The sequence below is a fragment of the Antedon mediterranea genome, chromosome 7, assembly GCF_964355755.1.
Source record: "Antedon mediterranea chromosome 7, ecAntMedi1.1, whole genome shotgun sequence".
NCBI classification, from domain to species: Eukaryota; Metazoa; Echinodermata; class Crinoidea; order Comatulida; family Antedonidae; genus Antedon; species Antedon mediterranea.
In genome coordinates, this window is record NC_092676.1 from 18,346,940 (window position 1) to 18,369,535 (window position 22,596).

Genomic DNA, 22,596 nt, shown 5'->3' on the forward strand with positions numbered 1-22,596 from the left:
GACACGGTGTTATCATGTGACTGTTGATTTGGTGTATCACATGATCAAACAATTGATGTGTAGAGTGAAGTAGAGAGCTATATATCCAATACCAAATTGGCGAGTAAATCATGTTTTACTTTAAATTAAATTTATACGCTCTTCCACAAGGTCAATTGTTAGTTATACATACAGACTATATTAAAACAATGATTTTGAACACGTATGGCATTTCTTTGAATTCTTTCCTATTGTCGTTTTGTGGTAATTTACAGCTTTTTATATGTTTAACAAACGTACATAATCAATTGCGTCTGCATCATGCTAGACTACAACTTCCGGTAGTGACGTAATCAGCATATTTTTGGTAATAAAACTTTTTCACTAAGCTAGGGAATCTTCTGATATCAATATTCATTAGACCGTACTTTAGTTAGCCAATCAAAATAAACGTATAAACAATTTTGCGGCGATGTTACATGTTGTTGAGGTAAAATATACTGTGTTTTACAATAACCAATTTGGTTAGAGTAAAACACAATGATAAAGAATAGGAAACATTTAATAATATGATAAATGACATTTACATAGCAATTTATCACTGTGTTTTACTATAACCAATTTGGTTAGAGTAAAACACAATGATAAAGAATAGGAAACGTTTAATAATATGATAAATGTCATTACATAGCAATTTATCACTGTGTTTTACTATAACTAATTTGGTTAGAGTAAAACACAATGATATAGAATAGGAAACATTTAATAATATGATAAATGACATTTACATAGCAATTTAGCACTGTGTTTTACTATAACCAATTTGGTTACAGTAAAACACAATGATAAAGAATAGGAAACATTTAATAATATGATATATGACATTCACATAGCAATTTAGCACTGTGTTTTACTATAACCAATTTGGTTAAAGTAAAACACAATGATAAAGAATAGGAAACATTTAATAATATGATAAATGACATTTACATAGCAATTTAGCACTGTGTTTTACTATAACCAATTTGGTTAAAGTAAAGCAGAATGATAAAGAATAGGAATTTAATAATATGATATATGACATTTACATAGCAATTTAGCACTGTGTTTTACTATAACCAATTTGGTTAGAGTAAAACACAATGATAAAGAATAGGAAACATTTAATAATAATGATTATTTACATAGCAATTTAGCACTGTGTTTTACTATAACCAATTTGGTTATAGTAAAACACAATGATATAGAATAGGAAACATTTAATAATATGATAAATGACATTTACATAGCAATTTATCACTGTGTTTTACTATAACCAATTTGGTTATGGTAAAGCACAATGATATAGAATAGGAAACATTTAATAATATTATGATAAATGACATTTACATAGCAATTTAGCACTGTGTTTTACTATAACCAATTTGGTTATGGTAAAGCACAATGATATAGAATAGGAAACATTCAATAATATGATAAATGACATTTACATAGCAATTTAGCACTGTGTTTTACTATAACCAATTTGGTTAGAGTAAAACATAATGATAAAGAATAGAAAACATTTAATAATTTGATAAATGACATTCACATAGCAATTTAGCACTGTGTTTTACTATAACCAATTTGGTTATGGTAAAGCACAATGATATAGAATAGGAAACATTTAATAATAATGATTATTTACATAGCAATTTAGCACTGTGTTTTACTATAACCAATTTGATTATGGTAAAACACAATGATAAAGAATAGGAAACATTTAATAATAATGATTATTTACATAGCAATTTAGCACAATGTTTTACTATAACCAATTTGGTTAGAGTAAAACACAATGATAAAGAATAGGAAACATTTAATAATAATGATTATTTACATAGCAATTTAGCACAATGTTTTACTATAACCAATTTGATTAGAGTAAAACACAATGATATAGAATAGGAACATTTAATAACATGATAAATGACATTCACATAGAAATTTAGCACTGTGTTTTACTATAACCAATTTGATTAGAGTAAAGCACAATGATAAAGAATAGGAAACATTTAATAATATGATAAATGACATTTACATAGCAATTTAGCACTGTGTTTTACTATAACCAATTTGATTAGAGTAAAGCACAATGATAAAGAATAGGAAACATTTAATAATATGATAAATGACATTTACATAGCAATTTAGCACTGTGTTTTACTATAAACAATTTGGTTAAAGTAAAGCAGAATGATAAAGAATAGGAATTTAATAATATGATAAATGACATTTACATAGCAATTTAGCACTGTGTTTTACTATAACCAATTTGGTTAGAGTAAAACACAATGATAAAGAATAGGAAACATTTAATAATATGATATATGACATTCACATAGCAATTTAGCATTGTGTTTTACTATAACCAATTTGGTTAGAGTAAAACACAATGATATAGAATAGGAAACATTTAATAATTTGATAAATGACATTTACATAGCAATTTAGCACTGTGTTTTACTATAACCAATTTGGTTAAAGTAAAACACAATGATAAAGAATAGGAAACATTTAATAATATGATAAATGACATTTACATAGCAATTTAGCACTGTGTTTTACTATAACCAATTTGGTTAAAGTAAAGCAGAATGATAAAGAATAGGAATTTAATAATATGATATATGACATTTACATAGCAATTTAGCACTGTGTTTTGCTATAACCAATTTGGTTAGAGTAAAACACAATGATAAAGAATAGGAAACATTTAATAATAATGATTATTTACATAGCAATTTAGCACTGTGTTTTACTATAACCAATTTGGTTATAGTAAAACACAATGATATAGAATAGGAAACATTTAATAATATGATAAATGACATTTACATAGCAATGTATCACTGTGTTTTACTATAACCAATTTGGTTATGGTAAAGCACAATGATATAGAATAGGAAACATTTAATAATATGATAAATGACATTTACATAGCAATTTAGCACTGTGTTTTACTATAACCAATTTGGTTATGGTAAAGCACAATGATATAGAATAGGAAACATTCAATAATATGATAAATGACTTACATAGCAATTTAGCACTGTGTTTTACTATAAACAATTTGGTTAAAGTAAAACACAATGATAAAGAATATGAAACATTTAATAATTTGATAAATGACATTCACATAGCAATTTAGCACTGTGTTTTACTATAACCAATTTGGTTATGGTAAAGCACAATGATATAGAATAGGAAACATTTAATAGTAGTTATGATAAATGACATTTACATAGCAATTTAGCACTGTGTTTTACTATAACCAATTTGGTTATGGTAAAGCACAATGATATAGAATAGGAAACATTTAATAATAATGATTATTTACATAGCAATTTAGCACTGTGTTTTACTATAACCAATTTGGTTATGGTAAAGCACAATGATATAGAATAGGAAACATTTAATAATATGATAAATGACTTACATAGCAATTTAGCACTGTGTTTTACTATAAACAATTTGGTTAAAGTAAAACACAATGATATAGAATATGAAACATTTAATAATTTGATAAATGACATTCACATAGCAATTTAGCACTGTGTTTTACTATAACCAATTTGGTTATGGTAAAGCACAATGATATAGAATAGGAAACATTTAATAATAGTTATGATAAATGACATTTACATAGCAATTTAGCACTGTGTTTTACTATAACCAATTTGGTTATGGTAAAGCACAATGATATAGAATAGGAAACATTTAATAATAATGATTATTTACATAGCAATTTAGCACTGTGTTTTACTATAACCAATTTGATTATGGTAAAACACAATGATAAAGAATAGGAAACATTTAATAATAATGATTATTTACATAGCAATTTAGCACAATGTTTTACTATAACCAATTTGGTTAGAGTAAAACACAATGATAAAGAATAGGAAACATTTAATAATAATGATTATTTACATAGCAATTTAGCACAATGTTTTACTATAACCAATTTGATTAGAGTAAAACACAATGATATAGAATAGGAACATTTAATAACATGATAAATGACATTCACATAGAAATTTAGCACTGTGTTTTACTATAACCAATTTGATTAGAGTAAAGCACAATGATAAAGAATAGGAAACATTTAATAATATGATAAATGACATTTACATAGTAATTTATCACTGTGTTTTACTATAACCAATTTGGTTAGAGTAAAACATTTTAACTATGATAAATGATATTTAGCACTGTGCTGGATACAGTAAAACACAAATAAAGAATAGGAAACATATAATAATATGATACATTTACATACAAATTTAGTATTGTGTTTTACTATAGCCAATTTGGTTACAGTAAAACACAATGATAATGAAACATTTATTATATGATGTTATTTACATAGCAAAATATTATATTAAACATATCTTATTATCTAAACGTTATGATAAAGAATAGGATACATATAATGTAATAATATAATAAATACAAGTTACATAGTTTATCATCTTGTTTTACAGAACCAATTTGGTGACACAGTTAAACACAGTGATAAAGAATAGATACTGTTTTAGGTTATATAACCCTAACCCTAGTTTAAAGCGATATAATACATTCATCGCGAAAAAGTACGTATCGTATTCAGAAACTTTTGAAATTTGTTAGATATGTTTAATAGGTTCTTACGTCTATAAAACAAACAAAAAATATAAATTTCACAAAAAATTCGTGATTTTAATAATTTGCATTTCTAAAAATGTACACTTATGAAATACCATACATTTTCCAACACATTTTTACTTCATTGATGATTCCCAGAAATCAAAATAAAACAAATTATGATATTTCTTTTACGTTATAGATGTAAGAACCTATATTGAACATGTACCAAATTTCAAACGTTTTTTAAGACGATACGTATTTTTATCGATGAATTAAGTATGTGATCGCTTCAAACTAGGGTTAGGGTTAAATAACCTAACAGTTCCATTCTTTAACACTGTGTTTAACTTTTAACCAAATTGGTTTTAGTACAACACAATGATAAACTATGTACATTTTATTTTTCATATTACATTATAGGATACATATAATGTAATAATAATAAATACAAGTTACATAGTTTATCATCTTGTTTTACAGAACCAATTTGGTGACACAGTTAAACACAGTGATAAAGAATAGACACTGTTTTAGGTTATATAACTCTAACCCTAGTTTGAAGCGATCACATACTTAATTCATCGCGAAAAAATACGTATCGTATTCAGAAACATTTGAAATTTGGTAAATATGTTCAATAGGTTCTTACGTCTATAAAACAAACAAAAAATAAAAGTTTCAAGACAAATTCGTGATTTTAATAATTTGCATTTCTAAACATTTACACTTATGAAAGACAATACATTTCCAACACATTTTTACTTCATTGATGATTCCCAGAAATCAAAATAAAACTATTAGGATATTTCTTTTGCATTATAGATGTAAGAACCTATATTGAACATATCTACCCAATATCAAACGTTTTTCAAGACGATACGTATTTTTAGCGATGAATATTAAATATGTGATCGCTTCAAACTAGGGTTAGGGTTAAATAAACTAAAACAGTTCTATTCTTTATCACTCACTGTGTTTAACTTTTAACCCAAATGGTTATAGTAAAACACAATGATAAACTTATATGTAAATTTTATTTTTCATAACATAAAATGTTTGATATTCTTTATAATATTTAATATTATATTTTAGGCCTACTATTAATGACGTATAAATGCACACTATACATCTGAAATAACTTTCTACTTCATTGGCGATTCTTACCAAAAAAAAAGAACTAATTTTGTTATGTATATAGAGCAACCTATTATAACATGTCTTGTATGATTTTTATCTCGTTTCAATTACATTTTATACTACAATTCAAATGAAAAAGCATCACAAAAAAATACGTCTGGTATTCAAAAAGTTTCTAAACTCGGTACACAGAAAAAACGAATATGTTGAAAATGTATGGTCTTTCATAAGTGTGAATTTTTAGAAATGCAAATAATGGAAATCATCGATTTGTCTTGAAATTTATAATTTGTTTTGTCTTATTGAACATATCTATACAAAATGTCAAACGTTTCTGAATACGATACGTTTTTTTTCTCGATGAATTTATAATGTCGCTTCAAACTAGAGGGTAGGGTAGTAACCTAACAAGTATCTATTCTTTATCACTATGTTTAACTGTGTAACCATATTGGTTCTAATAAAAAACAATGATAAACTATGTAAATTGTATCTTTCATATATTACATTTTTGCCAAAAAATGTTTTTTTATCCTCATTTTAATATTTTGGTAATGTAATTCACATGCATAAAGTTTTGTATCCAAAAATTGTTTATTCTTGGGTAGAAATGAGGAAATAAATAGTATTCCTGTATAATATAATAATCAATAATAAAGTATTTAAAAAAGTGTTGTGTAAACGAACGTTTTTTACGCTTCGAATTTTCTGTTACATTATGTTTGAATTGAAGCTACAAATATTGAATCATGGACCTATAAATTAGTAATTTATAGGTCCATGATTGAACATATCGTCACTCACCACACATTTTTTGTTTTGTATTTCGAAAGTATTTATTCTAAAGAACAATTGATGCAAACATCAACTGCGTATCTTATTTCATTAATTAATTATATTAATTATAATTTGGCGATTATTCGTCACACGAAGCGTCGAATATCGATTCGTCTCGTCATATGGGAAGAAAACGTGCATTGCGCACACTGTTTACGCGCCTCAACAATAAACGGCGAATATGCGATTCGTCACTAATTATGGAACGCCGTTTTACACAAGTTTTTGGCGATGATAAAAATTGCGTCGATGATGAAATTGCGTCGATGAAAATTGCATCGACGCAATGTAGATTGCGTCGATGCAATGTAGATTGCGTCGACGCAATTTACATTTTGCGTCGATGAAAATTGCATCGATGAAAATTGCGTCGATGAAAATTGCGTCGATGAAAACTGCATCGATGAAAATTGCGTCGATGAAAACTGCATCGATGAAAATTGATGTGATGAATTTAATTGATTATGAAAATTCCAAATGGTTTTAATTCAATCAATGATGAAAATGACTACTAGTAAAGTAAATGATGATGTTAATAATGATGTTAATGTTATTATGTTGCTAAAAATTGACGGTTTCTGAATATTTTGATATGATAAACATGTTTACCGCTTGCGCTAGCGCGCGTTATAGACAAGCGCACAGTGAGCGCGCACTAAAACAATGTTGAAATATATGCACTGATTAACATTTTAGTGATTTATTGTCAACACATTTTAGCAATGGATCCATTATTGTCCTTTCGGACACATTATATCTTCTAGCTAATTGCTTCCGTTAATCCACCAGTTCAGTACATAAAATTCAGATGTCCAGCATCCATGACATCATATTCAAATCATACCAGCAGGGAGATCGCAATTTTCATCGATGAAAACTGCATCGATAGAAAATTTTTTTTTTTCATCGATGCAGTTTTCATCGATGCAGTTTTCATCGACGCAATTTTCATCGACGCAATTTTCGTCACATTAACGCAATTTTTATTACATCGACGCAATTTTCATCGACGCAATGTTCATCACATCGACTTAAATTTTCATTACATCAATACTATATTCATCGACGCAATTTTCATCACATCGACGCAATTTTCATTGCATCATCGACGCGATTTTATCATCGCCTAAACTGGCATTCCATACTAATTGAGTGTGATCTGATTGGTGTATTATAAATAAATTCATCGCGATGAATTTTTCAGTAGATGTAATGAGACAGTTCAGTAGATGTAATGACAGTTAATTTAATTGTTCTGCTCTTTTTGTACAAATCTATACTACTTTATATTATGGATTTTGTAGTACTGTTAAAATTATTAAATCTCTGGAAGTGTGTTTTACGAGTATGTCCGCAAATTTATGCGTTTACGGTTTTAAAATGTGAGTTTTAAATAGCGAACATGATCTTGTTAGGTGCACTACGCACGCAGTATTCCAAAATGTCTTACTAATTGGGAGAAAATCATATTGTATCATATCATATTATATCCATTCTTTAAATTGGTATAGTAAAACACAGTGCTAGCAATGTATCATATTATTAAATGTTTCCTATTCTTTATCATTGTGTTTTACTCTAACCAAATTGGTTATACAGTAGTAAAACACAGTGCTAAATTGCTATGTAAATGTAATTTATTATATTATTAAATGTTTCCTATTCTATATCATTGTGTTTTACTCTAACCAAATTGGTTATAGTAAAACACAGTGCTAAATTGCTATGTAAATGTAATTTATCATATTATTAAATGTTTCTTATTCTTTATCATTGTGTTTTACTATAACCAAATTGGTTATAGTAAAACACAGTGCTAAATTGCTATGTAAATGTAATTTATTATATTATTAAATGTTTCCTATTCTATATCATTGTGTTTTACTTTAACCAAATTGGTTATAGTAAAACACAGTGCTAAATTGCTATGTAAATGTTATATATCATATTATTAAATGTTTCCTATTCTATATCATTCTGCTTTACTTTAACCAAATTGGTTATAGTAAAACACAGTGCTAAATTGCTATGTAAATGTAATTTATTATATTATTAAATATTTCCTATTCTTTATCATTGTGTTTTACTCTAACCAAATTGGTTATAGTAAAACACAGTGCTAAATTGCTATGTAAATGTCATTTATCATATTATTAAATGTTTCCTATTCTTTATCATTGTGTTTTACTATAACCAAATTGGTTATAGTAAAACACAGTGCTAAATTGCTATGTAAATGTCATTTATCATATTATTAAATTCCTATTCTTTATCATTCTGCTTTACTTTAATCAAATTGGTATAGTAAAACACAGTGCTAAATTGCTATGTAAATGTCATTTATCATGTTATTAAATGTTTCCTATTCTATATCATTGTGTTTTACTCTAATCAAATTGGTATAGTAAAACACAGTGCTAAATTGCTATGTGAATGTCATTTATCATATTTTTAAATGTTTCCTATTCTTTATCATTGTGTTTAACTCTAACCAAATTGGTTATAGTAAAACACAGTGCTAAATTGCTATGTAAATGTTATATATCATATTATTAAATTCCTATTCTTTATCATTGTGTTTTACTCTAACCAAATTGGTTATAGTAAAACACAGTGCTAAATTGCTATGTAAATGTTATATATCATATTATTAAATTCCTATTCTATATAATTGTGTTTTACTTTAACCAAATTGGTTATAGTAAAACACAGTGCTAAATTGCTATGTAAATGTTATATATCATATTATTAAATGTTTCCTATTCTTTATCATTGTGTTTTACTCTAACCAAATTGGTTATAGTAAAACACAGTGCTAAATTGCTATGTAAATGTCATTTATCATGTTATTAAATGTTTCTTATTCTTTATCATTGTGTTTTACTCTAACCAAATTGGTTATAGTAAAACACAGTGCTAAATTGCTATGTAAATGTAATTTATCATATTATTAAATGTTTCCTATTCTATATCATTGTGCTTTACCATAACCAAATTGGTATAGTAAAACACAGTGCTAAATTGCTATGTGAATGTCATTTATCATATTTTTAAATGTTTCCTATTCTTTATCATTGTGTTTAACTCTAACCAAATTGGTTATAGTAAAACACAGTGCTAAATTGCTATGTAAATGTTATATATCATATTATTAAATTCCTATTCTTTATCATTGTGTTTTACTCTAACCAAATTGGTTATACAGTAGTAAAACACAGTGCTAAATTGCTATGTGAATGTCATTTATCAAATTATTAAATGTTTTCTATTCTTTATCATTATTTTTTACTCTAACCAAATTGGTTATAGTAAAACACAGTGCTAAATTGCTATGTAAATGTTATATATCATATTATTAAATTCCTATTCTATATCATTGTGTTTTACTTTAACCAAATTGGTTATAGTAAAACACAGTGCTAAATTGCTATGTAAATGTTATATATCATATTATTAAATGTTTCCTATTCTTTATCATTGTGTTTTACTCTAACCAAATTGGTTATAGTAAAACACAGTGCTAAATTGCTATGTAAATGTCATTTATCATGTTATTAAATGTTTCTTATTCTTTATCATTGTGTTTTACTCTAACCAAATTGGTTATAGTAAAACACAGTGCTAAATTGCTATGTAAATGTAATTTATCATATTATTAAATGTTTCCTATTCTTTATCATTGTGTTTTACTCTAACCAAATTGGTTATAATTTATTTAATTTCATTTCAAAAGACATTTACCTAAATTGCTATTTAAATGTCATTTATCAAATTATTAAATGTTTCCTATTATTTATCTGGTTATATAGTAAAACACTGTGCTAAATTGCTATTGTATAAGGACGAGTTCCGAGAAGATGTATTCAAAGCTACAACCAATCAGAACAGTGTTAATCAATATAATCCATGGCTACAGCCAATCAGAAACGTCCAAATCGCAATAACCCCTAGGCTAATAGAAATTATTGGTCCGAGTAGCCTTTTCAACCAGACGTTGCGAGGTTTAAAAAGTAAAACATGATTTACTCGCCAGTTTGGTATAGTTTATATACCTGAAGTAGATGAGTGCCTGGTTCACGAAAATCCTCAAGCAAAACCATTGTTTAGCCATTTTAATGTAATCATGTTATTTTAGTTTAATATATGTAAGTACTTATCTTAAATGTTGAATTGAATCAGTAAACTTGTTTCTTGAGAAATTAATTTATCGACAAATACTGTGTTGTTTGTCTACTACTACAGTTACACAACACAACACACACATAACAGTCCAATGTCGGTTATTAATTTATAATACTGTATTATGTTATGTCTAGGGGTGCCTTAATAAGTTGAGAGAGTTAGGTAGCCGAGAAGAATATGATTTTTTTTTATAGATATTTGAGACACAAACCGTCAGAACATGGATGGTGCAACAATGATCAGACTGGTTGACCAGCCTACTAGAAACCATTTAGCTCGGCCTATTGTATTGTTAGTTATACTAATTCCACTTTCACCAAGACGTTTACCTCCCCATGCCTAAATCAGCAGGTTCTCGCCTTGTCTGAAATTTTCAATTTTCACCACCCATCCCAATTCCTTGCACAGATCTTCATATTTTATATAAATAATTATATTTAAAGCATCTTTGTCTCATCTGTTTTTAACCTCTCGCTACGGCCTTGTCTAAAGTCTTTTTTTGTTCATTAATACAGTAGATGAAAATGTTGACCACCAGTGAAGGACGCTTATTCTCAGTATTTCTAACTGTTTTTTGTGTGTGGATTGTCACTGCCCAGAAACAACCAAATATTATATTTATTGTTGCTGATGACTTGGTAAAGTGCAAAATATTCTTTAAAAGCATGTCTAGTCAAGGGTCGGATGCAAGAATTTTGTATATATATAATTTAATGTTAGCTATAATTTAAAAAGGGAAAACTTGCACCTCTAGTGCTACCCAGCCACTGAATCCGTCTCTGGTAGTTATGTAATATACATGCCCACCCATCCTGCCCCACCTCCTCCCTCCAAAGTAAAAAAATTAAAAAAAATTATTTATCAAATTTTCCTGTAAAATGAATGTATTTTATTTAATGTTCAGGTACATTCAACAACATTATACACATTTTAAAACCCTTTCTACTGATATTCCAATTTTATTTAAAACATACTATTGTCCCTTGTTTATTAAATAGCACTAAAGGCTTTATGTTATCAACATTGAACACATCCACTGTCATATTTTATTCAAAACATACTATTGTCTCTTGTTTATTAAATAGCACTAAAGGCTTTATGTTATCAACATTGAACACATCCACTGTCATATTTTTTTCTTTTTCACATAAATGAGTATCAAATTTGTCACTTTAGGGATGGAATGATGTGAGTTTCCATGGCTCAGAACAGATTCCAACACCAAATATTGATAAGTTAGCATACGAAGGAGTTATTCTCTTCAATTACTATGTGCAGCCAATTTGTACCCCAACACGTAGTGCAATAATGACAGGCAGACATCCTATACATACAGGTAATTTATAATACAAAATGATTTATTGTGGTAAGAAAATTCTAATCTTAGGAATAATTTCCTTTTTAAGTTCTGTCTACACTATCTGTGATGTGCCCATGGATATGAAGATGTCATATCACTACCATGTTTGGGCATATCACTACCATATCACTACTCTTTTTGTCAAACTAGTTTGAAAGTGAGACAATTTAGACATGGTTTTTTTTTTTAAATTAATTTAGGCATCAAATACCAAAACCGGCATCATACTAAACCATAATAATTGATTGTTTATTTTGTACAGTAAACAGTAATGATTGGTTTATTTTATTTGAGCTTTAAAAAAGTTTTTATATTGTACTAAAATAAATCCAAAAAGATTTTTTCAGAAAAAAAGGCCAATTCTTAGTAGCCGCAATGCAAAACACTACTTTTGTTAATATTTGTTCTGGTATTTGTAGTGTGGTATTTTAAGCGGAACCAGGTCCATTGATGATATTTATTTTATGGTAGTCTTATATCTTGACAGGATTGTATCATAACGTTATTATGGGTCAAGAGCCATTTGGCCTCAGACCAAATGAGACCACTGTTGCTCAGTATCTTCATGACTTAAATTATTCCACAGTAATGATTGGAAAGGTGTGTTATTACTAATTAACTAAGTTGTGTTTAATTACCAAGTTTGAGGAAGTCTTTAGTCCTTTCATTTATAACAATCATGATCTGCAACAACAGTTAAAAAGTTGATGTTTCTGCTAAGGTACTCAAGTGTTATTCTGTAGAATGTTAAGCATCAGTTTACATTCAACTGGGTGAGGAGTGTTGGACATTGATCTTGAGATCCAGTGGCGTAACGCAGAGGCCCCTGGTTTAGGAACCCTAAGTGGCCCTCCAACTCTGGGTTTAGCCAGTGAGCGCTCATAGCCGTTACGCCACTGTTGAGATCATGAGTTTGAATGCTTGTCGCTTTGCTTGTATTATTGAGAAGCCCATAATTACAATACAATACAAAAATGTAATCTGTAAACTGACAGAGTGTTCTAGATGGCATATAATAAATAATGCAGATTCAAAATAAGCGGCCCTTCGAGTTGTTAATGAAGGCTTGGCTGACCATTCCAACATTATCGAGAACTTGTTTGAATATTGTGTTTGTATTTCGATTACGCTTCGAGCATTTTTCATCTTGGAAGAATAGCTTTTTCGTCATCTGATCCGATTGGAAGGTTTGGAAGAGGAATGGGGTTCTGCATCAGCAACATTTTTTGCATCACGACATAATTATTATACATGTTTAGAAACAATATGAAATCTTACAAAATGTGTAGAAATAAATAAAAATAATAACTTCAGTTCATCAATAGTAGTCTGTTTTGACTTTACCCTTTGACCCGTAAAATTGTGCTTTTCAGGCTTATTTCATAGTGTAATAACGGCTGCCCAGCCAGATGGACTTAGGCCAAATGAGACCACTATCCCTGAACACTTACGCCAACTTGGTTATGAAAACCACATGGTTGGCAAGGTAGGTTTTTATAAAAAGATAATGTTTATTCCAATTAAAAAGTAAATTATAAAATATAATTACAACAAAAATAAATATGACAATCACAAGCAGTCACCCTAATAAAAAGAAAGGATACATTATATACTGTACAGTATATCAAAAAATTGAATATATTGTAATGTTTTTGGCAGACGTCTGTCGCGAATGAATATTCATCACAGAAGCCTCGAACACAATACAAAAATTAAATACATTAAAAATAAATTCATTACTATAAATTATAATAGATATTCAATTATGTTCAATCGGGAAAAGACAAAAAGCTCAAACATGTATTTTTCTTTGAAAACTCAATAGACAGTACAACAATGACTTCATTAAGAAATACCTTTTAAGAGAAAAAAAAATGTACAGTATGATGTTCATGGAAAGTGCAAACTCTAATGCTCAAATGGACTCTTTTTGTATGTCAACAGTGGCATTTAGGTCATTTTGCCAAAGAATATCTCCCAATAAATCGAGGATTTGATTCAAGTTTTGGATATTACCTAGGAAAAGAGGACTATTGGGAACACACCTCCTCATTCAACTTCTCCAAGGTATAATATTGAGGGATTTGATTTGCAACAGCCGGTAACTAAAATATTCCTTGCATAAGTCAGCTGGGTTAAAAAACAAGACAAGCATCTGAAATAAAATTGTTTAAATTTGACAAACAAAATTCAAAACAAATTTGAGGAATATGACAGAAATTCCATATTATTTTAAGGAATTTGTATTCGTTTGAATGCCATTTACATATGTAAACTAGTCGCTATTTTTGCTGGTAGAAGAAAGATGTATAAATATCTTAATACTAGATGGCGTGTGAAGTGAATAATATTTGTTCACATAATTTACATATAATACTGAAACAGTTTGGCTGTCAGTGATATAATAGTAAATACTTGGCTTTTGCAAATCAACTTCTCTCTTGTGTTTTTAAATTTATGCATGACTGTTTCCTATATAATAATTATATTTTCCTTCCCTTTCTTTTAATTATTTTTTTCATTGGTTCATTTGTTTACCTTTTTCAATTATTTTATTGATTCATCATATTAATTGTATAATTTTACCAGACATAAATTCTCCACCTGTGGGAGGTTAATACCTCATTTTTGCGATCACATAAAATTTACCAAACTACAGCTAGAGATTTGAATGTTTAATTCTATATTAGCATTTTTTATGATTATAGATATTTTTGTTTTGATGGAGAGGGATGTCTAATCTCTAAAAGTTGTCATCTTTTCCATACTGCTTCTTTAGCTCTGTCTACACTATCAAACTTTATGTGACAAAAAAATGTGATATGTCATATCACTACCATATTTGGGCCATCACACTTTTTTTTGTCAAACTAGTTTAGTAGTGTAGAGACAGAGCTTTGATATAAACAGTTTTCTGCATGGTTTTTGTAAGTTCTAAATCAATACACAGCATGTATTTACCAGAGGTTTTAGTGCTGCTTCAAGTGCCTATCTTGGTTTTACCAGTTGGTGAAATAGATTTTTGAAGTCCAGAATAGAAAAGTGTATGATATCTAGTTGGCCAGTTTCTTCTAATGTACAGGATAATCCCTACTTTGTATCAAAGGTTTACTATAGTATTATTAGTTAAACTGTCTTTACTATAAGAAATGGAGACCCACTTGATAGTTTGATTTAGTTCGCTTTTGGGAATCCGGTCTCTCTCTATTGTTTGTTTTTTTTTGTTATAATTATGTGAGACGAAATAAATGAAATGAAATGAAATGTAATATTGCACACATGACCAACAACTTAACATCTCATCTGGAGATAATGAATACTGCTGCAGCCTATTCATGAATTGTTTCAATTGTCTAAGTAGCATTGTAGTCTTCAATTATAATTTGTTGTATTGTTTATTTTTATAGCATGGTGTATTTTGATGTGAAGTATAGTATTTAGATGTGCGACACATAATGTGTGTGGTCGATTCTTAATAAGGTACTTGTCTATTAATCCCAGTGTTCAAGGGTTACTTCTTGTCTATTAATCCCAGTGTTCAAGGGTTACTTCTTGTCAAATACCAGGATTTTTGTTATACTGTATGGTTATGTTGAGTATCATGTATATTGCCACCTTTTAGTTTTTGAGACCTTAGCAGAACATCCTAATTTTATTTTGCTAAATTTAAATTGAAAAATGCATTTAGAATGACATGAAATGACTAAAGACTTCTAAAAATAATTTTAATAATATCACTATAAAATATTCATTGTATTAATATTTTATGAACAATTTAATTTAATATTGCAGATATTGTCATTTTTTAACATTACACAGTAACTTAAACTTTTTAAAAATAATAGCCAGTTTAAAGCTTTAATTGATCCAAACATAAACTATTGCAAAACTATCCATTGATTTTATCATCAATCATTTGTCATGTTCAGTGGCATTTAGGATTCTTTGCCAAAGAGTACACGCCCACGTATCGTGGCTTTGACTACCATTTGGGCTACTACACGGGTAAAGAAGATTACTTTGTGCATACATCAAATGAACACATTGCAGGAGATAAAGTGAGTATGTTATGCTGTCAAAACCTGGTTATCCTCATAGTACAGTTGGCTCTGTACCTGAAGTATTCTAGGCTAAAATTGTGTTCTGTGGTCTTATGTTTCAAGCAATATGGAGCTATATTGTGTATAGGGAGAGTTTGATATCAGTGCCATCTTGTCATCATGGAGGATAGACAAAATATGTAATATTCTAATTGTCTCTTCCTTTAAAGGATGTTAAGCTGTTGTTTCTGTGTATATAAATACATTATAAAAGAAATTGGTGTCTCATAGTGTATCGATAATGGTATTAGCAGAGGACTGATTTGAATTCTCTTGGTTTTATTTTTATATTAACACTTTATGATATACATGGTTATTTGGTTCACTAATATAAAATGAGTTGGATGTATTCTAATTCACTGCCATTATAGGTGCTCTTGTCTGCCTGCAGAGGCCCTAATTGTTGTTGATGGATTTAACTTTAAGTCTAAATTGTTTGTATGTATGTAATCACAGATAACAACTTTAATATTACCTTTATTTATACTGTATGAGTTCAATACTGTTACGGTCAAATTTATAGCAAATCCCTGACAAATACTGTATATAACACTCTGTTCTATACATTACTGTACTTTCTGAATTTAGTTTTGTCTGTTTATGCTTACTCATGTTTTTTAGTTCTTCTTCTATACATATTTTATTGTATTGCTTTTTTTATTTGATCGTTTTTATTGTGCATGCCGCATTCTAAATATAACAAACAATTTAGTAACACTGTTGATGTTAATTTGCCAGCATGCATTCTGGGGATATGACTTCCATAAGAATGGTGAAGTGTACAAACCTGAATTTGGACAGTATTCTACTGAGCTCTACGCAGATGCAGCTATAAATATTTTGAAGAACCATGACACTTCAAAGGTAGAGTTTGAACACATTTCAAAGTGTTTGCTAATTAAATTAATAAATAACCAAATTATCTTGTAAAGCTTTCTAAAAAAAAGTAAAGATGAAGTCTCTCTATTTTGCCATTACTATCCATTGTCCAGGTTGTGAGAATATAGCATCTTCTAATACAATATGCTCTATTTTAAAGAAGCATCGGCAAAAACAGTATCTCTATGTACAACAGTAATGATTAAAATTAGAAAGACTATAGTTTTAATTTTTGAAAACTCTTTTTAGCCACTGTTCTTGTATTTGCCATTCCAAGCTGTTCATAGTGCCAATGAAGATGATCCATTACAGGCTCCTCAGAAGTATATCGATAGATTCCCATACATACAAAATAAGCAAAGAAAAGTATATGCTGGTAAGTCAAGTAGCAATTAAGCTGACTTGTAATACAGAGATGGTGTTACATGATGCCCCATAATACATAAGAAAACTTTATTATCTCCAACAATCCGAAGAAATTACAAGCACTTGCCATCAATCATACTGAAAGAAAATGACCCAATTTTTTATGGAAGTTGAGAATGTGCTGTTTTATTTTTGCCTAAGTAAATACTCACAGAAGATATTTTTTTTTCAATAGCAATGGTTTCGGCACTTGATGATGCTGTTGGAAATGTCACTGCCAGTTTAAAAGAGACCGGACTCTACAATAATTCAGTAATCTTTTTCACGACTGACAACGGCGGCCCCGTTTGTGGGTTCGACTACAACTGTGCAAGTAACTTCCCTCTACGTGGCGTCAAAGCAACTTTGTGGGAGGGAGGTGTTCGCGGTGTTGGTTTGGTTAATAGTCCTTTCTTAAAGAAACCTGGTAGAATTTCTGAAGACCTTGTGCATGTCTGTGACTGGTTGCCAACGATTTATCACTTGGCTGGTGGAGATACAAGTAAACTAAAGAACTTGGATGGATACAACCAGTGGGAAACTATATCAAGGTTTGTACACAAACACATCAGCTCAACACAGACCTTACAAACAACCCGTGATGGCCAAATAAGTCTGGTATTCCAGCAGGTCAGGATTTCAGAATGAATGGCCGATATGCATGTGTGGAACCTTGGGAGATTTTTATGTTCAGGGCCAGCTGAAACTCTAGAAACCTTTGACCTATATTTTCAGTTTCATTTTTTATTTTCAATATAAACAAGTGTCATGAATATAAGCAAAAATGGAAGGATGACCAAAAAAGAGCAAAGTCTATAGTGGCAAATTGTCTGAAACAACAATATACTTTATGTCTGAAGTATCAGTTGCTTGGCAAACAGTACACACTCACAGTATCTGAAAGTCCTTTTGTTTTGCAAATAATCTACAGTATGTTATGTTGTTTAAATACTACTTTTCTACTTGTTACTACTGCATCATCACTTATCTTTACATGCAGAAACTACAATATTTTTATACAGTATCTTGGATATTGGAACAATTTTATTTATGTTCATATATTTATATTCATGTTTCATTTACTAAATTAAAATACTGTAACAAAACGTACATTTTGTTACTTATTTATTCAATTTTGGGTACCTCTTTGCTAAATTGAACAATCTTTTCTGATATTTGTGATAATTTGATGACTTTTTAAATTTTAAATTGATGAATGTGTGTGTTTATATAGTGGTGTGACAAGCCCAAGAAAAGAGGTCATTCACAATATTGATACAGTTGGCAACTTCTCAGCCATCAGGATGGGAGACTATAAGCTTGTTGTCAATAGCAACTACAATGGATCATGGGATGGCTGGTATCCAACTAAAGACGAGGATGAAGGTACAGTATCTTATTTTTTATTTTTCTTATTCATTTTTTTAAAATTTATTTATTAATTCGGTGGGGCTTCTAAAGAGACAATGAAGCTCTATAGCTCGTAGAAGTCCCAGCTTAAAATTTACAACTAAAATAATATCAATGATGTTTCTGGACGGTCATTGTAAGTCTGTGTCCACTTACTGGCATATATTCATAGCAGATATCTACCTGTGTGTGTTTGTACTTTATACCATCTTTTCCTAATTACTTGTAAATAGTTCTTGTTCATCTTTGTAATTAATTATTAAAAATAAAATATTCTGCTGTGTGTTTTCTCATATTATTGAATTTTCTGATTGGAATATGTACCTTAGTGAATGTTGACATTTCCTCTTTCAAACTAATTTTTTTCAGTCAGAATAGTAATAATACAGTAATTAAATTTTCTTTCCGCCAGACTTTGTAATACCCGTAAATGTAAACCCGCAAGCAGCTGTAGTGCACTGTCCACCAAAGCCACCAGATGTAGAGACAAACTGTCAGCCATTCAAAGCACCATGTTTGTTCAATATTAGAAATGATGCTTGTGAATATATCAACATTGCTGCGCAACATCCAGGTAGGCAAAAGAATACAATTATTTGTGATTTTGATACCATTAAAGTTTAAAATGTCAAACGATTTATGTGATTTTTCCAAATGATGTCTGATTTTCCTTGCTGGTGCCATATTTGTTTCAGTAGTGACAGCTTGGAGATTGTCGATTATATTTTGTCTGCAAGCCAAATCAGAGTTGAAACACATTTAACATAGAAGTTTTGTTTAAAAAACCTATTTTGTTTTTCATTAAAAAGGTGATCTTTTTAAGATTTTAGCCTAATTATTTGTTTAAAGTTTGGAACTTTAGTTTGAAGTGACTGTAAGAAATCTGAATTGTAAAAACAAAAATTGTAATCACATTACTTTTGGTAACATAATAATAATGATCTTTTTTAGAAAAAAATTATTTTAATATAATATAAAAAAAATTGATTTTGATTTTCCCAAGTCTGATTTTCCTTGCTGGTGCCATGTTTGTTTCAATAACAGCTTCAAGATTGTAGATACAATATATTTTGTCTTTTTGTAGACATTGTTTCCAAACTGCAAGCCAGGATAGCTGAACTTCTACCAACAGTGGTACCAGCAGCTAACAAGCCTGAAGATGTCAATGCTGATCCCAGATTACATGGAGGAAACTGGGTTCCTTGGATAAATCTAACACAATTTAACGAAGTGTAAATTTTGGAGGTTTTTTTTTCTTTTCATTTTAGCATTTCCTTGATAAATAATTAATACAGTACTACAATTACCTCAATAATTAGTGAAATAAAAACAAAATTCTAATCTAATTTTTAAAATGTAGTATTACATATACACAGAAACAAAAAGGAAAATACAGTTTTAGTAGTAATAAAATAAGAAACATTTTTAAATGAATGAGATTTAAAATAATTATAATTTTATGGGTTTCTAATGGGTGCAACGTTTAATAAATATGCTGATGCTGATTTGATAACGTTGTGATCATCGGCTGCCGAAAGCTCTGTCTGCACTATAAAACTAGTATGATGTGTCCAAATATGGTAGTGATATGACATTATCATGTCTATATATGGGCACATCACATATACTTTGATAGTGTAAACAGAGCTTTAGTCAATATGACATGTCAAGTACACTTTATGATACTGTGGCATTGTCTCTTTCTCTGTGCCGGTATGGGGGACAGGTGTATCTTTGATTATTTCTCTTGTGGAGTCTGCTTGAATAGTGGAATAAAAAGCTCCGGTTACAAGATAAGAACAGAATTGGAAAGTACATAAATTTTCCTTTCTACAATAGGGTTACTTTTTAAAAATTGTTTTTTAAAATTCATTTATTGTTCATTTAAATTATAGTTACCATGATTATAAAATCAACGTATAAATTGCAATATTAAACCATGTAATAGAGTTAGAATACTTGGTTACTAAACACAATATACCATGCTAATGTTAATAGTTCTTTCGTCAACTTCCTTTAAACGATACTAGGCTACCTATATCATTCTAAACGGACAAAATACATCTTTTGATTTCGGCCAAGTGTCATGTATTTAGGTATTCTATGCACCAGCTTGCCATCCGTTGCATGCAACAGTTCCTTGTATATTGTACACTACAATCGGACAAAAAGATCTCCAGCTAATCTCCAACAACTCATTTGCATATTTTTGAATTTATTTATAGAAATGTACAATTTAATCTTACATTATTACTGGACATAATATATATCTATTTTTCTACTGTAGAAGAAGGGTTTTTCTACAAGATTTGTATTCATCATTTAATGTTCAATAATTTTTAATTATGATTTTTTTTTTGTCAACAATAAAATCGATTGAAAAAAAGAAATTTAAGTAATTTATCGTCAGTGATTACTTCATTGATGCGTAGTGGCCTAACAATAAGAACCACATCGTCTTAAAACAAGGCCATAGATGGCTGCAGTCGCGTGCTCATTATTGTTTACCGACCGACCGACCAACCTACAAACTGACCGATATTACTGAACATGTTTAAAAATGTTGAAAATGTTTAAAAACATTTATATTTTTTTAATTTACACGTGCGTATCTTGTCACTTTTGACGTGCTCGTATAACGTAATTTCGAGTTGAAAAGTAAGTCAAGAAAACAGAAATCGGCAAAAAGAGTGCGCAATAACATTTAACGCGCAGTGCGCGCGCAAAAATCTGCGCACTCATGGCAATTTTGTAAACGCTTAAAATTGCCTGAAACGTATTCTTATTTCATCGAAAATAAATTTTGAAAATTTTAAGCGCGCGTACGCATGCGTTACATGCGCTACGCACGTAATTGTATTGCCATATGATGATTTATGCCCTGAAATTTATGAGTACCAAATTTTATTTAATTGTGATTCATGGTTGTGAAGATATGATTACAAACGTGATTTCGTTAAATTGTGCGTAGACCGCGTCATTTTTTATTGCGCACCGTGAAAACATAACCACATCGATTCCTGGCCATAAGGAATATACTGTGAAAAATTTACTTAGCTAGATTAAACTGATATCAAGATACGGTCAGAAAGCGATAAAACGCATAGTGATACCGGACCGACAGACAGACAGACCGACCGACCGACCGACCGACCGACATAGTGAACTATAGAGTCGCGTCCACGCGACTAAAAATAATATTTGTATCACCAATCCAACAATTAATGAGTTATTCATTATTCATTAATAAGTAATTCAGTAATTGACATAATTCGAGGTTAAGAATTCGTTTCTTGCTTGTAGAATTGTAATCATTTTTTATGTTATTTATTATTATTTCAAATCACAATTGTTTTTTTACAATGTCGTGATAATGAATACAAAACGTGGCATTCAATGTTTTTGTGTTCCACCGAAAAATCTCCATGAAACGCAGGTGACGTACTTAAAAAAAGTTACCGCTAATGTAATGTAATATAACTGTTGGCCTCATGTCACTTTTGCTTTGTAGTAATACTTCAATGAAATGTTTGTGGTTGTTGTGCACGCGCATTCGTCACAATAAAGACACTGCAAAAAATTATGTTCTTTCAAACGTGGCGCGCTGAAATAGAATTTGCGCGCTTAGAAACATACATT

The 22,596-nt window shown here is 29.5% G+C and overlaps 1 protein-coding gene across 4 annotated transcripts; it reads left to right on the forward strand.

Moving 5' to 3' along the window:
* Positions 1-10,311: 10,311 nt before the first annotated feature.
* On the forward strand, positions 10,312-21,273 carry LOC140054502 (arylsulfatase J-like). Of its 4 annotated transcripts, none has more exons than XM_072099511.1 (11): positions 10,312-10,766; positions 11,319-11,441; positions 11,980-12,139; positions 12,651-12,763; positions 16,093-16,221; positions 17,002-17,127; positions 17,392-17,518; positions 17,744-18,098; positions 18,782-18,933; positions 19,370-19,531; positions 20,042-21,273. In XM_072099511.1, exons 2-11 carry the CDS (start codon positions 11,322-11,324, stop codon positions 20,191-20,193), a joined length of 1,596 nt encoding a protein of 531 aa, XP_071955612.1. In that variant the 5' UTR covers positions 10,312-10,766; positions 11,319-11,321; the 3' UTR covers positions 20,194-21,273. The 4 variants fall into 4 exon arrangements, with proteins under 4 accessions (XP_071955612.1, XP_071955613.1, XP_071955614.1 ...); XM_072099512.1 differs by lacking the exons at positions 12,651-12,763; positions 16,093-16,221 and adding exons at positions 13,537-13,649; positions 14,108-14,230; XM_072099513.1 differs by lacking the exon at positions 11,319-11,441 and having other exon boundaries at positions 10,681-10,766.
* The last annotated feature ends 1,323 nt before the right edge of the window (positions 21,274-22,596 follow it).